The sequence below is a fragment of the Lontra canadensis genome, unplaced genomic scaffold (genome assembly GCF_010015895.1).
Source record: "Lontra canadensis isolate GAN:19392208 unplaced genomic scaffold, GSC_riverotter_1.0 scaffold16, whole genome shotgun sequence".
In the NCBI taxonomy this organism is placed as follows: domain Eukaryota; kingdom Metazoa; phylum Chordata; class Mammalia; order Carnivora; family Mustelidae; genus Lontra; species Lontra canadensis.
The window spans coordinates 19,977,029-19,993,810 of record NW_022631010.1 but is presented as its reverse complement, the minus strand read 5'-3'; the positions used below and the strand labels follow the sequence as shown (position 1 = coordinate 19,993,810).

Genomic DNA, 16,782 nt, shown 5'->3' with positions numbered 1-16,782 from the left:
AGTATTGTTTAACTCTGTAACTTAATGAGTGATTGAGAAATCTATGTGACTATAATTATGAATTTGTCTACTTATCCTTGCTTTCCATCAGATTTTGCTTCATGTACTTTTAAGTTCTATTATCATGAATAGAACTTTTGGATTCTTATGTCCTATTGCTGAGTTGACCCCTTTACTTCTTTAACCTTGGTGATATCCTTTGTTTAGAAATCTATTTTGTCTGAAAAAAAAATCTATTTTGTTTGACATTAACATAGCTACTCCTGCTTTCTTCTGATTAGTGTTTGCATGGTCTAACTTTTTTCATCCTTTTACGTTTAACCTATTTGTTTTTCTTTAAGTTTTTAAATTTTTAAAAATTTATTTGTTAGAGAGAGAGAGCGAGCGTGCACAGGCAGACAGAGTAGTAGGCAGAGGAAGAGGGAGAAGCAGGCTCCCTGCCAAGCAAGGAGCCCTATGTGGTACTCCATCCCAGGACGCTGGGATCATGACCCGAGCTGAAGGCAGCTGCTTAACCAACTGACCCACCTAGGCTTCCGTCTTTAAGTTTTTTTTTTTTTTTTTTTTTAAAAACAGCATCTAGTTGCTTTAAAAACATTTTAATTGGGGTGTTAAGAGTTATATTCTGAGGATTGATATGTTTGAATTTAAATCAACCATCATGCTTTTTGTTTTCTGTTCATCTTATCTGTTCTTTGTTGCCTTATCTTTTTTTCTGCCATCTGTTGGATTAATTGGGTATGTTTCATGATTCCATTTTATTTTATATGCTTTGTTAGCTTATTATCTGTAACTTTGTTTTTGGTGGTTGCTTTAGGGTTTCTAAAACATATTTAACTCATCACAGCCTATCCTCAAATAGGATTATGCCACCTTGTATAAAGCATAAGAACCTTATATCCTATACTTCTAGGAGCTCAGTAACAGTAGCCTTAGTGCCATTGTGGTCACTCATTTCACATCTACAAATACTATGAACCCCATAATACATAATTTATTTAAACGTATTATACATATACATTATTACATTATTACTTTTATTTGATAAAATCAATTGTTTTTGAGGCCCTTTATACTTTTATTGTGGTAAATAAATAAAATCTACCATTTTAACAATTTTTAAGTGTACAGTTCTCTAGCATTAAGTACATCCACAGTGTTGTGCAGCCATCACCAGCCATCCATTTCCAGAATTTTTTTGTCATTCCAAATGGAACTCAGTTCCCATTAAACAACAACTCCTTTACCTAATCCTTGCAGCCCCTGGTGGGCTCTGTTCTCCTTTCTGTTTCTATGAATTTGCCTATTCTAGTTTCTTTATATAAGTAGAGTCAGACAGTATTTGTCCTTTTGTGTTTGACTTATTTCACTTAGCATAATATTTTCAAAGTTCTCATGTTGTAGTATGTATCAGAATCTCATTCCATATTAAAGATGAAATATTCCACTTGAAGCAAATATCATGTTACATCTCAATTATACCTCAATTAAAAAAAAAAAAGATGAAATATTCCATTATGTATACACCATCATTTGTATCTCTGCTCATCTGTTGATGGACACTTGAGTTGTTACCACATTTGACTATTGTGAAGAATGCTGCTGTGAACACTGGTGTCCAAGTATCTGAGACCCTGATTTCAGTTCTTTTGAGTATTTACCTAAGACTGGAATTTTGATTTTATGGTAATTCTTGTCCAACACTTTGAGGAACTGCCAAACTGTTTCCCACAACAGCTGCCTCATTTTACCTTCCACCAGAAATGCACAAGGGTATAACTTTCTCCACCAATACTTACTATTTTCTGTTTTTCTAATTGTCATCCTAATAGATATAAAGTGGATTTTCATTGGGGTTTTTGCTTTGCATTCCTAATGACAAGTGATCTTGAGAATGTTTTTCACGTGTTTCTTGGCCATTTGTATATCTTCTTTGGTCAAGGAGTGGTTCTCCAGCATGCCAGACAAGACCTGTCACTTAGGCTGAGCTCAGAGGTCAGGTGGGAAGTCAGAAAATTGCACTTAATGTAGACTTTGCTGGAATTCTCGAGGCTCACCGTCACACATGCCAAATCCAATGTGATAGGATGACTGAGAAGTGGGATCGAGGCTGCTGATAAACTTCTGCCACAGTCAGGAAGTAAGGTAAGCCAGACCAGGTGAAGGACACAAATGGGTTCAGGTGGAAGGCCACTTTGTAATAGAATGACCAGAGAAGCATCCCCTGTCTTGACCTTGTTCCATAGCCTTTGAGAGTGGTCTGCTCTTTGTTTTTGTTTTTGTTTTTCTTAAATGTTTGAACACTTGGAGATTTTCGTCTGACTTCTTAATGTGAACCCATCAGAACATAGCCAATGCGGAACCTATTTTATTGCAGGTGTGCCCACTGCCTGGCCCCCCGCCCATCTGACCCCTTTGCTCGCTTCTGTCAAGAATGTGGCTCTCCTGTCCCACCCATATTTGGCTGTCGTCTCCCACCCCCAGAAGGAGCTCAGGTGAGCAGCAGAATCTTCAAAAACTTCTTTCATTGGTTTATCTGATTTTTAGTAGCCACAGTAGCATAGTACCTGGCATTCATGGTCCCCAAACATAAATACTTGTTGCAAAAATTACTGGCAGATTAATCTCTTATTGTTCAGTCTCTTACTTAAGAATGGAAAACCTTGTTTGCGATGCCATTTCTTTCAGTGGCCTTAAAAAAGCACAGGCTGAAAAGGATATTCAGTTTATAACCTGTGTACAGTAATATTTCTATTCTAGAAATAAATGGAGAGAAGTACTAATTACAAGTCTTTGTATCCTTAAGATACATCATTCTGTCCAAAGATGCTCTTGGTATAACCTATAGATGGATCAATTAAAAAATTTTTGGCTGTTAAGTATAGATAATAATTGGTATTAGCCTACTAAAGAGTTTGTAGTTAGAAAAGATACTCAGCTTACTAAAAATCAAAACCTTTGCCAAAATGTGTTATCTTTTATGCATTTGAAACTTGGGGAGTTTTTTGGAGTAGGGTTTGCAAAATGAAATAAAAGGATCTATGATGTTGACTGAAAGATAACCATCTTTAAAAAGGTAGTCACTAAGAAAAAGCCACTAATTCAGTGAGTTTAAGTCTAGAGTTCTAGAATTGAGTTATATCTTCAAGCAAAGGTGAGAATCTAAATAGATATCTTTTTTATAATTTATTCTAACATATTGCTCAAGATTGTTGTAGAAGTTAATTTAATTTACTATAAAATACCTTGAACTTCATAAAGAAGATAATACAGCAAATAAAACATGAACAGGTCTCAGCAGTTTGGATTTTCCCTGCTTATATTCATTCGTTGGTACAGTGTCAAAGATATTTTTTACTTGCCTGAAAACAGATTTTCAAAGATTTTAGTTATTATTTTAGAGAGAGAGATAACGTGAACAGGGGATGGGACCAGGGAGAGAGAGAGAAAGAATCCCAAGCAGACTCTGCTGAGCACAGAGCCCGATGTGGGGCTCAATCCCAGAACCCTGAGATCACAACACAAGTTGAAACCAAGAGTCAGTTGCTCAACCAACTGTGCAACCCAGGTGCCCTGGAAAACAGATTTCAGAACTTTCTTTGTTCCTTTAGGGAGGAAAGGTCATCAAAGATTATAAATATTTTATTTATTTATTTATTTTTTAATTTTTATTTTTGTTAAAGATTTTATTTACTTATTTGACACAGAGAGACATCACAAGTAGGCAGAGAGGCAGGCAGAGAGAGGAGGAAGCAGGCTTCCCGCTGAGCAGAGACCCCTTTGTGGGGCTCAATCCCAGGACCCTGAGATCATGACCTGAGTCGAAGGCAGAGGCTTAACCCACTGAGCCACCCAGGCACCCCAATATTTTATTTATTTTTTAAAGATTTTATTTATTTATTTGACCAAGAGAGAGCACAAGCAGGGGGAGCAGCAAGCATAGGGAGAGGGAGAAGCAGACTCCCTGCTCAGCTTGATCCTAGGACCCTGGGATCATGACTTGACATATTTTTTAATATGCTATAATATGTAAACAGATTTGGGGGCGCCTGGGTGGCTCAGTGGGTTAAGCCTCTGCCTTCGCCTCAGGTCATGGTCCCAGGGTCCTGGGATCCAGCCCCACATCGGGCTCTCTGCTCAGCGGGGAGCCTGCTTCCCTCTCTCTCTCTCCGTCTACCTCTCTGCCTACTTGTGATCTCTCTCTCTCTCTCAAATAAATAAATAAAATCTTTTAAAAATAAAAAAAAATAAATATATATATGTATATATATATAAACAGATTTGTAATTTAAACTCTTTATTTGCTACTTATTGTGTCCTGCTCTCAGCTGGATTTCTGGGATTCAAAGGGGTGGAGCCTACTCCTAGGATCCTAGACCCAAAACCCTCGGAGTCTTGTTAGACCGATGGAGAAGTGCACCTTACAGCTCCAGATCCACCCTTCATTGCCCTGTCTCATGGGTCTTAGAGCTGGACCCTTTAAACATTTCTCCTGTGCCAGCTAGCTAGATGTTAATTTTTGTTAGTAGAGAAACATTGCTGCTGGAGGGACACTGCAGAATAATGGGCTTGGGTTTTCTTCCTGGTTCTGATATGCTTTCATCTCTTTGTGCTTTGATGGTGCTCAACTAACCTGCAGGAACCCAGTTGTTTGCCAGCAAGTTTTAACAGCATGCCTGCACATGGCTCCCCAGAAGGAGATTTCCAAACAGGTTTCACTGGACCCAATTTTTTGCTTTTTGCTTGCCAGTTCAGGTCTGCGTCACCCCAGTTAAACTTCTCTGCTATCCAATGGCCCACAACCATACTCCTTTTCCTCCCCATTTATTTATCTTTTCTGTAATATATATTATATATATATATCACAACTATATATGTTATAAACTGAAAATGCAGTGTTACATGATTTTATGTCATTTAAAGATGAGAAAAAAGGTTTATGACCTCATTTATATTTACTTACATATTTATTAAATCTGGTCTCTAGTTTCTTCATTTCTTTCCTTTGAACTCAGGTTATCATCTAGTGTCACTTATTTTCAGCCTGGTGGACTTCCTTTACTAAAGGCACATCTGCTTGCCATTTCTCTCTGTCTTTGTTTATCTGAGAATATTTATTTTTCATCCTCTTCTGAAGGATAGTTTTACTGGATTTAGAATCCTTGTTTGAAAGGATTTACTTATTTATTTGAGAGAGAGGGGAGGGAGGGGCAGAGGGAGAAGGAGAATCTCAAGCAGACTCCCTGCTGAGCAGGGACCCTGATATGGGACTCTTATCTTCCAACCCTGAGTCTGAGCCGAAACCAAGAGTTGGATGCTTAACCAGCTGAGGCACCCAGGTGCCCCTTGTTTGACAGTTATTTTTAATTTCAGTCCTTTGAATACATTATTCCCCTACCTCTGACCTGCATGGTTTTTGATATATGTGCTAAGTAGTTTTTTCTCTTGCTACTTTTAAGACTTTTCTCTGTCTCTGACATTCAATAATTTGATTATAGTATGACTAAGTGTGGCTCTCTTTCTGTTTATCTTTCTTGGAATTGATTTTCTTGGAGCTATGGATTCATGTTTTTCTTAAATGTGGGAAGTTTCTGGCTATTATTTCCTCACATTCTTTTTTTGCCTTTTCTTCCCTCTCCTTTCCTTCTAGGATTCCTGTTACATGTATGTTGATATGATTTTTGTTGTCCTACAGGTGTTTGATGATTTGTTTATTTTCTTCCATCCTTTTTCTCTCTGTTCTTCAGACTGGAACATTTCTTTTTTTTTTTTTTTTTTTAAGGATTTTATTTATTTATTTGACAGACAGAGATCACAAGTAGGCAGAGAGGCAGGCTGAGAGAGAGGAGAAAGCAGGCTCCCTGTCAAGCAGAGAGCCCAATGTGGGGCTCGATCCCAGGACACTGGGATCGTGACCTGAGCTGAAGGCAGAGGCTTAAACCACTGAGCCACCCAGGCGCCCCCAGACTGGAACATTTCTATTGGACATATTCATGTTCACCAATTCTTTCTTCTGTCATCTCTGATCTGCTATTGAGTCCCTCTGGAGAATTTTTTTCCCCATTTCAGTTATTTTAATTTTAAAAATTTAATTTTCATCTTAATTTTTGGGCACTTGGGCTGCTGAGTCAATTAAGCATCTGCCTTCCACTCAAGTCATGATTCTAGGGTCCTGGGATCGAGCCCTGCATTGGGCTCCTTGCTCAGCCGGGAGCCTGCTTCTCCCTCTGCCTGCTGCCCCCACTGCTTGGGCTTGTGCTTGTGCTCTCTTTCTCTCTCTCTGTCAAATAAATATATAAAATCTTTAAAAACAATAATAAACTCCAGGTTTTTATATGGTTCTTTTTAAAAATAATTTCTATGTCTTTATTGAGAGTCCTTATTTTTTGGATCATTGCCATCATACTTTCTTTATCTTTTAAACATGGTTTCCTTGAGGAATGCCTGGATGGCTCAGTTGGTTAATCGGCTGCCTTCAGCTCAGGTAATGATCCCAGGTCCTAGGATCGACTCCCACATCAGGCTTCTTGCTCAGCAGGGAGCCTGCTTCTCCCTCTGCCTGCTCTGCCTGCCTCTCCCTGTGCTTATGCTCTCACTCTCTCTCCAACAATTAAATAAATAAAATATTTAAAAAACAAACAAACAAACAAACATGATTTCCTTGAGTTCTTTGAACATTTTTATAATAGCTGTTTTGAAATCTTTGTAAATCCAACATTTGGGGATACTATATCTATCAACTGTTTTTTTTCCTCCCTGAGTATGGGTCACACTTTCTTGTTTTTCATATGCCTCATAATTTTTTTCTTTGATTCTGGACATTTTTTTTTCAAGATTTTATTTATTTATTTGATGGTAGAGATCACAAGTAGGCAGAGAGATAGGCAGAGGGGGAGGGGTAAACAGGCTCCCTGCGGAGCAGAGAGCCGGATGTGGGGCTCAATCCCAGGACTTGAGATCACGACCGGAGCTAAAGGCAAAGGCTTACCCCACTGAGCCACCCAGGTGCCACGATTCTGGACATGTTAGATGATATATTGTAACAACTCTAGACTCTGACTTTTTTTCATAGTGTTGTTTTTCTTTTTCTTTTTTTTTCTGCTGTTTTTATTGTTAATTACTGGGATTAATTTTTTTCTTATGTTTGTCTCCCCTGAAATGTGTGGCCACTGATATCAGGTTTTTTGTTCTTGTTTTTTTTTTTTAATATATAATTTTTTATTATTAATGTATGATATATTATTATGTTCTTGTTTTTATTTATTTTATTTTTTTTAAGATTTTATTTATTTATTTGACAGAGAGATCATAAGTAGGCAGAGAGGCAGGCAGAGAGAGAGGAGGAAATAGGCTCCCTGCTGAGCAGAGAGCCCGATGTGGGGCTCTATCCCAGGACCCTGAGATCATGACCTGAGCCAAAGGCAGAGGCTTTAACCCACTGAGCCACCCAGGTGCCCCTCTTGTTTTTATTTTTAAGCCTGGGGACTCCCTGGGTCTGCATAGCTTAGTGATCAAATGAAGACTGGCCAGAAGTTGTACTCAAATACCTTGGTCCAGTAAGGCTTCCACTCTCTGCTAAAGGGTCTATGTGGGCTGGAATGAATGTTCAAGCTTCAGGCTATTTTCAAGTCTGCCTCAGCTTTTACTTTATACTGAACTCCTTTGCATCTCCATGTGTAGCCTCCATCAGCCAGAGATGTGTGAGTGGCTTACGCCCACTGTGGTTTATGCTATACATGTGCATATCTTCCAGTCAACTAAAGATATGTGGGGAGCTTATCAAGCTCCCTGTATTTGACTTACCTCCTGGAACTTTGTGTTAAATCCCTGGCTAGTTGCCTCGAACAGGACAGTGATTTCAGGCATAATTATAGAGCCACTGGCCCTCTCTGTTTGCTGGCCACTGAGATTGTCATCTTAACAGTGCTCCAAATCAAGGGAGCTCTGCCCAGCAGCAGCTATGAAGATGCTGGTTTTCACAGCCTGTCCTGCCCCAGTGAAGCTCTCACACTGACAGAGCTGAAGGAGGATGGGAACAGCCTCAAGCAGAAACCACATAGACTCGTGTTCTTATCTGCAATTCACCACTTTTCAGTTTGCTGTGTACCTTTAGTGACTTTCAGAATCTGGAATGGTTTTTTTAATCTGAAATGACAGTTTTGTCCAACTTTATAATTGTTTTTTGGAGAGAGGAGTTGTGGGTTTCCTTACTCCATTGTGCTATAAGATATTTTTTTCTTTTTTTTAATATGTCTATTTTCCACAATAAACATATTCTTACTCACAATATACAAAATAAGAATAGGTAATTATTTTTAAAGGTTTTTTTTTTTACAAAACAAATTAAATCTTTTTTTTTAAAATTTTATTTATTTGAGAGAGAGAGAGAGAGACAGAGCACAAACAGGGGGAGGGTCTGAGGGAGAGAGAGAAGCAGACTCCTGGCTCACGAGGGAGCCTGATGCCAGACTCGATGCCGGGACTCTGGGATCATGACCTGAGCCGAAAGCAGATGCTTAACTGACTGAGCCACCCAGGTGCACCCCAAAAGCAAATAAAATTTTATATTTGAAGATCTACTTACACCTTCAGTTTTTGCATCCCAAGACAAATCTCTTTCTTTGTGCAGATGGGCTTGTGTGCAGAGTGCGGAAACATGGTGCCCATGAACACTCCCATCTGTGTGGTGTGTGAGGCTCTACAGCCGCAGCCACAGGCCAGCCTCCGCTTGAAGGTAATGAAATGTGGTTCTGTAAAAACATGAATAAAATACATAGAAAGCAACATGTAAGTCATTAAATGTCTTCAGCTGGTGGAGTTGGTGAACAGTTGATAGACTTGTATCTAAACAAAATCCACTCTAATTTTTGGGAAGGCATGCTGCCCAAGAACTTTACCTGCCAATAGGATCTATAATTACTGAGAGATACATAGAGATGTGTTCCTTGAACATGGATTTGGGCAAAATGCATACAGTTAACTTAGGGCTGGGACCCTCTTTAAGTCATTACTGAAAAAGATCTGATGATTCACGTGACTGGGGCAATTACCTCCTTATGAGAGCCCCGCCTCTCACACGAAGATTTGGGGCTAAAGCTAGTGTAACCACAGCTCTGCATCAAGCGGAACTTTAGCTTGGTAACATACAAAATCCACTTGGAAGTGAGCTTTGCAATGACCTATACATTTTTCCTCACTTCATTTTGTCAGAGCTCATAATTTGGGAGATTAGAAAATTGTTCTCATCTCCCAACTACTTTGTAAGGAAAAATGTTACCCCAGTAACTAAGTTGGGTTCGCTAAATTGCATAGAACAATTCAACCAGACATTGCAAATGCTCTGGGTGAGGTAGCATATGAGGGTATTGACTTTTTAAAAAAGATTTTATTTATCTGAGAGAGAGAGAAAGCACGAGAGGGTGGGGCAGAGGGAGAAGCAAACTCCCTGCTGAGCAGAGAGCCAGACATGGGGCTCAATCCCAGGATCCTGGGATCACAACTTGAGCCAAAGGCAGATGCTCAACAGACTGAGCCACCCAGGCACTGAAGGGTAATGACTTTTTAAAAAAAAATGTCCTCATCACAGATGTTTAGCATCTTCTTTAAGGTAGTCTGATAGTGGCCTCAATCTCAAGTCATCCCTATGGACATCTTTGAGTACAGTGATTATGACCTAAAATCATTTCTATCTGTGGGTCATGGTCACTGCTCTTCAAGGAAGTGAGCCATGACATGGTGTCAGAAAGTCACCAACAGAACCATTAGAGAGACCTGTTGACCAAGAAGACTATTTACTGGACCTAAAACAGGAAGGTAGACTGCCATTTTGACTGTGTTGATTATCGCAGAAGAGAGAAGGCAGGGGAGGGTGTTTATAGGGTTTTAGTACTACACTTGGGTGACTTTTTTTTTTTTAAGATTTTTATTTATTTATTTGACAGAGAGAGATCACAAGCAGGCAGAGAGGAAGGCAGAGAAAGAGGAAGGGAAGCAGGCTCCCTGCAGAGCAGAGAGCCCGATGCGGGGCTCGATCCCAGGACCCCGGGATCATGACCTGAGCCGAAGGCAGAGGCTTAACCCACTGAGCCACCCAGGTGCCCCTTGGGTGATTTTTTTAAAAGGGAGTTTGACAAGCATGAACCCTAAGGTCAATTATGGACTTTGGGTGATAATGATGTGTCTCTGTGGGTTCACTGGTTGTACCGAGTATACCATCCTGGTGTGGGATATCAGCAGTAGGGGAGGTTGTATGTGCGTGGGAACAGGGAGTAAGTATATGGGAACTCCCTGTAATTTCTGCTCAGTTTTGATATAAACCTAACACCACTCCAAAAAAATGAAGTTTATTAGTTAAAAAAAAATTTAAAAGGGAGTTTTGCAAGGCAGGCTTGAGGGCTGAGTTAGTTTGGGTCAGGCTAAGTTATGATATGCTAGTTTTAAAAATAGTTTATTTAAATAAAAATTTTAAATATTTAAATAAAATTTTAATGATTTCTTTAAGTGAAAAATTTTAGCCACTGGGTGGCTCAGTCGGTTAAGCATCTGACTCTTGATTTTGGATCAGGTCATGATCTCAGGGTTGTGAGATTGAACCCCGCTTCAGGTTGTGTGCTGGGTGTGGAGTCTCCTTAAGATTCCCTCTCCTTGCCCCCACCCCCACTCGTTCTCTCTCTCAAAATAAATAAATAAAAATTTTATATATTTAAGGTGATGATGCTTTAGTATACATGTACATAGTGAAATGATTACTATATTCAAGCTAATTAACATATCCATCTTTGTATAGTGGAAATTTGCTGAGAGTAGATTTTAGGTGTTTTCACTACACATGTATGCATGCACATGTGTGCGCATACACACACACACAGAACTGTTAATGATGTGGGAATATATTAATTTTGGATTGTGGGACCTGCCAGTATGAGGATCCTGAAGTAAGCTGTTGGACTAAATAAGTAAGCAGCCTTATTGGTTTTTAGTCTTTCCAGAATATTTCCTGAAGCAAACAGCTTTTATTATTTTTGTTTGATCTCAGTATTTCTTTAACATAGGGACAGGGAATTTGATTCACTCTCAATGAGTATCTGAGAGTCACCAAAACTTTTCTGAGTCTCCAGGAAGACCACAACCCTAAATCTCACAGAAAAGCTCTGGCAATCAGAGATTATGCTGCAGAGACTAAGCAACTTGGAAGAATGCTGAACCAGCGAGTGTCAGGATCCACTAGGAGCAAGTCTGTGATTCTCTACCATTTTCAATATCAGTCAGTTGGCCATTTGCACTTTAGGAGTTCTTTGAGTTGCAAGAACTAGAGTGAAATTAACCAGCTTTGGAAAGACCAGGGACTTCATAGCCTACCTAATGGCATTGGAACTACAGTCCTGGGAGTTGGACTTTCTTTTGATTGTTGTCATTGCCTCTACAGCTTCAGAACACACCATGTCAGTTTCAGGACACCTGGGAAATGTAGGCACTGGAGGAAAAAGGAATATTTGAGTGTCACCAGTTGTTGATAAATGAAGGGGATAGTATCCTGATAGTGCAGGAAGGTCCAGCGACTGAACAGGTGTTAGCAAACCTTTAGTAGCTCATCTCTAGTTGGAGTACTTTAATACTCCTTCCTTCCTTCCTTCTTTCTTTTTTTTCCTCCCTCCCTCCCTTCCTTCCTTCCTTCCTTCCTTCTGTCCTTCCTTCCTCTCTGTATTGCTACTTATCCTTAGTTTCCTAACTTGGAAAGTTGTACTCACCATTTATTTTCTAAGGCAGTCTTCTCATTTTTGCATTTCTGAGTAAGAAACTACAGAGCAAACCTAAATTCATTAATGTGAAGTCTTATAGGCAGTTTACAAGATGACTTGTAAACACAGAGGTAACTTTTTGCTAGTCCTGGGCTTTTCTGTTTATTTTTCAAGCCATGAGATGGAGAGCCTACCATCATGTTTTCCTCTGGGGAAAAAAAAGAAAGTAAGAAACTCATTCATAATCAGTGCAAAATTTTTTATTTGCCTTCCTGAGGCCAAATGAATACCTGTTTTCAGTTTGTTTGTTCATTTTGGGTTGTTTCTTTTAAAACGATTTTCATTTGTCTCACACTATGTTATAATCGTTCCTAGACCAATCCAATTTCAGGGTCTTGTTGCTAAAATAAAGTCCATATCTGACTGATTGAAAAGACTGCTTGATGATTTCTCTGCACAGTTGTTTGCTCAGAGAAAAATGTGTTTCTTGTTCCTTGTTTTCGAGAAGAAAGTAGTCTGCCGCACCTGTGGCACAGGGAATCCAGCTCACCTGAAACACTGTGTCACCTGTGAGGGGGCCCTGCCTTCATCTCAGGAGGTAAGTTGACAGCATGGGCCAGGCCTCTGTTTGGTGGGTGCTCAAAGTCCAGTGTCAATAATAATGAAGAGGGGTGCCTGGGTGGCTCAGTCGGTTAAGCGTCTGCCTTCAGCTCTGGTCATGATCCCAGGGGCCTGGGATCAAGCCCCATATCAGGCTCCCTGCTCAGCGGGGAGCCTGATTCTCCTTCTCCTCCCCACACCTGTTCTCTCTCAGTATCTGTCTCTTTCTCTCTCTCTGTCAAATAAAATCTTTAAAAAAAATAATAATGATGAAGAAATATAATCTGCAGAGGAGGGAAGAAGTAGGAGGTTGGAGAGAGACATGGAAGGCAACATTTCTAAATGCGGAGAGGACTTTATATATTCACCAATACAAAACTGTTTTCAAAGTCTTTTTTTTTTTTAAAGATTTTATTTATTTACTTGACAGACAGAGATCACAAGCAGGCAGAGAGGCAGGCATAGAGAGAGGAGGAAGCAGGCTCCCTGCTGAGTGGAGAGCCCCATGCGGGGCTAGATCCCAGGACCCTGGGATCATGACCCGAGCCGACGGCAGAGGGTTTAACCCACTGAGCCACCCAGGTGCCCCCAATGTTATGTTTTAAAAAATCCACTTGAACAATAGAGGCATTTATTTTTTTTTAAGATTCCTTTTTTTTTTTTTTTTTTAGTTTGGGGGAGTGTGCACAAACAGGGGTAGGGAGCAGGGGGGCGGGGAGGAGGAGCAGAGGTGGAAGGAGAAAAAAGGGGGAGAGAATCTCAAGAATGCTCTGAGTGCATAGCCGGATGCAGGGCTCAGTCTCACAGCAGTGGGATCACGACCTCATCCAAGGTCAAGAGCTGGATGCTTAACCAACTGAGCTACCCAGGTGCCCTGAATAGTAAATGCATTTAAATAAAAGAGCTGAAGGCTTTCTATTTAGAAACCCAGGTCAGCAAGTTTTATATCAAAACCCTATTGTAGTGGGAGGATATATTTGAAATTTAAGTCTGAAGCAAAAGGGTGCAAAGCATTTCTCTCTTCATTTGTCCCAAGGAGTCTCACTCTTTCACAGAAATGGGGTAAGGGTTAAGTATTTACAAACAGAGATCTTCGTTCTGTCTTTCTGGATAGATGTCTGTTTTAGAGTAACGAAACTGCCCCTGAAGTGAAACAGGATATAGCTAAGCAAATAAAGTTGACTAAAATATCAGTTCTGGAGGAAAACATGGTCCTTTGAAAATGTCTTCCCTAGTGTGCATGTTCTTAATATTGTATGTGGGATATGTGGCATTTCTCAGTTATAGCATTGATTCATTCATTCATTCATTCAGTAACCATTTGCATGACTCTAATGTGCCAAGGTACAGGTACTGTGTTAGTGGGGGAAAAATGTGAAGTGTAGTACTTTCTCCTAAAGAAATCAGGGTCTATGGGCCCCTGGGTGGCTCAGTTGGTTAAGCGACTGCCTTTGGCTCAGGTCATGATCCTGGGGTCCAGGGATTGAGTCCTGTATGAGGCTCCCAGCTCCGCAGGGAGTCTGCTTCTCCCTCTGAACTTCTCCCCTCTCATGTTCTTTCTCACTCTCTCTTTCAAATAAATAAAGTCTTAAAAAAAAAAAAAAAAGAAATCAGGGTCTAGTGGAAAGCAAGAGAAAGAAGGGAAGCTGACATATGGAGCCTGACCCTGTGCTAAGCATCCCTCCATACTTAGTTGCCCTGAGCCATCTGAACACTGCCTACAGACCTGTGGAGAGGCTCTTGTATTGAAGAGGTTGCATGAGGTCATAGATATAATCAGATGGCCTGGAGTCAAATCGTAGGTCTCGCCTTCTCCGTGCCTCAGTTTCCAATCTCTGTAAAACAGGTGACGATGGCACCTGCCTCACAGGTCTGTCCTGTGGTTTGATGTGAGGTTAGAGGGACTGTGCTCAGCACTACATGCCTGCACAGTAGATGCCACAATACTTCTTTTCATGTGTCGGGGTGGAAAATAAATTCACATTTCCAGACAAAAACCAGAGCCCTAAAGGAAAGAAGATAAACCTCAATTGTGACATTCTGCTTACATTCTTGCTTATAAATATCGTTATGGTAAATCAATGGTTGGATCGCTACCTTCCGTATTGAAGATACTGAGGAATATCAAGATGTGTGAGGAACCAGTTTTATCAACTTGCAGAATGTGTCTTCCTTGTATGAATTTATTAATTGGTGAAGTTCATCACAGTTTTACTCTCTGGGGCAAAAATACCTTATTCCAAGGCTTGCATTAATTTGGGGCTTCCCCCCCGCCCGGATTCAGAGGGAGATTGCAGAATACAGTATTGATCTGTCTATTGATAAATGCCATTGTGTTCCATAGCGCATGCGTGGTGGAGAGAAACCCCCTTCTCCACCCACTCATAAAGGGGAGACCATTTCCTGCTCCAAGTGTGGTCGCAGGAATCGCAGGGAAGCTTGCTTCTGTGACTGGTGTGGAGCCAAGGTGGGTATTTTAAATCTGAGCTTCTTGGTGCCAAGGCCTCACCTCTCTAGAGAGAGCCAGGCTTCCCCCTTCCCCTTTGCAGAAATCACTTCTTGGGATTTGAGTACTAGCACCTATTTAGGTAAGAATCTAGAGACAGAGATAATTAATTCTCTAGAATTAAGAAAGCTCTGTTGTTGCTGTTTTGCCTGCATTTCTTTGAGGTTAAACTCTTTCGATGATTTACTGACTCTTGGTATTTCTTCTTTTATGAATTATCTACTTAACTTTTTTTAAAAAATATTTTTAAACTTATTTTAGTAAAAGAGAGAGAGAGCGCTCACTCAAGTGGGGGGAGGGCAGAGGGAGAATCTTCAAGGAGACTCCCCATTGAGTGTGGAATCTGACATGGAGTTCGATCCCAAGACCCCAAGATCATGATGAGCTGAAACAAAGAGCCAGACGCCTAACCCACTGAGCCACCCAGGTGCCCCTTCCCTTTTTTTTTTTTTTTTTTAAAGATTTTATTTATTTATTTGACATACAGAAATCACAAGTAGGCAGAGAGGCAGGCAGGCAGAGAGGGGGAAGCAGGCTCCCTGCTGAGCAGAGAGTCTGATGTGGGCAGAGGCTTTAACCCACTGAGCCACCCAGGCGCCCACCCCTTACCTTTTTAATGAAACTTTCAAAGTCATTTCTTTGAATAAGTATTGCATATAAACAATAGAGCAGGTTTCATGTAAAGAGTTAATCTCCCTTCTCATCCCAGGCCCACAGAACCTATCCCCAGAAGCCATCACAGTTACCTAGTGTGTGAGTGTTCCTTGAGCCATTCAGTGCATTAATAAGTAAACTAGTAGTTTCATACAGACACTAATTCTGTTCCTTTCAGCTAGCAATGTGCCTCGTTAGTAACCTCATTCTTTTCAGTGGCTCCATAATAGACCACCATCTGCATGTACCATGATGCATTTAGGCCATCCCCTCTTGCCAGACATTTAGGTTGTTTCTAGTTACTTTGTCTAAAACCACAATCCTGCAGGGAATGGTCTTAAGTAAACTTCTTTGTGTACTTGCCCATCTGTAGGATAAGTTCTAGAAGGTGGACTTGCAGAGTCAGAGGTGTCGGCATATGTTATTTTGATGGCTGGGGATTGTATGGTATGACAATAATTTATGCGGAAAAATTAGGATTCTAATATATATCAAAGTGTGGAAATATTTTCTGTCCTCTAGCCAGGCAGCTCTGTTTGCTACTCTGTTTGCCCCAAATGTGGGGCCAGCAATCACCCATCTGCCCAATTCTGTGGTTCCTGTGGTATTTATGTGACGTCCTTGGCAAGACTTAGCCTGGACAACAGCCTGGCCCTAGCCACTGGAGGACTTGGCCCTTTTCCTCAGGTGAGAGACCTCCATTGTAGGAAACACTGGTACTGAGGGCCAAGCTTAAGGCTCTGAATTTTTTCCTCTACCTTGTGGATCAACCTGGGGAAGAAGAGCCAAAATATGTAGACCTTCACTTTGGATTTTCAACTAGATGTGTAAATAAATTCAATCAATTTAGGTTTTAAACACTGGAGTGATTTCAGAATTCAAAGATTTATTTGTAGAAGGTTGAGGTTTAATTGCATTTGCAAGACTACTAATATAAATAATGTAAATCAATACAATAGCATGAAAGAGAAGTGGATTTAAAATGCTTTTTTTTAAAGATTTTATTTATTTGTTTGAGACAGAGAAAGAGAAGCACAAGTGGTAGGTTGGTTGGGGGAAGGGCAGAGGGAGAAGCAGACTCCCCACTGAACAGGGAGCTCAGCACTGGGCTCAATCCCAGGACCCTGAGATTATGACCTGAGTGGACTGCAGACACTTAACCGACTGAGCCACCCAGGCACTCTGAGTCAGACATACTCACCACGAATTTCATGTAGCATACCAGGAACTTTACTCCTGCTCTTTTATATTTTAGAAAACTTTCAGCAGATATATGAAATTACC

At 40.5% G+C, this 16,782-nt stretch overlaps 1 protein-coding gene across 9 annotated transcripts in view; it reads left to right on the top strand.

Moving 5' to 3' along the window:
• The window catches only part of DZANK1 (double zinc ribbon and ankyrin repeat domains 1), a 62,644-nt gene that overhangs the window by 30,285 nt on the left and 15,577 nt on the right, over nucleotides 1–16,782 (top strand). For 8 of the 9 annotated variants that reach the window (XM_032859258.1, XM_032859257.1, XM_032859259.1 and 5 more), the window contains 5 exons: nucleotides 2,378–2,495; nucleotides 8,630–8,734; nucleotides 12,244–12,336; nucleotides 14,683–14,805; nucleotides 16,021–16,185. In XM_032859258.1, coding sequence (XP_032715149.1) covers nucleotides 2,378–2,495; nucleotides 8,630–8,734; nucleotides 12,244–12,336; nucleotides 14,683–14,805; nucleotides 16,021–16,185 — 604 coding nt within the window. The remainder of the gene's footprint in view (nucleotides 1–2,377; nucleotides 2,496–8,629; nucleotides 8,735–12,243; nucleotides 12,337–14,682; nucleotides 14,806–16,020; nucleotides 16,186–16,782) is intronic. The other variant, XM_032859264.1, reaches the window with a different exon arrangement.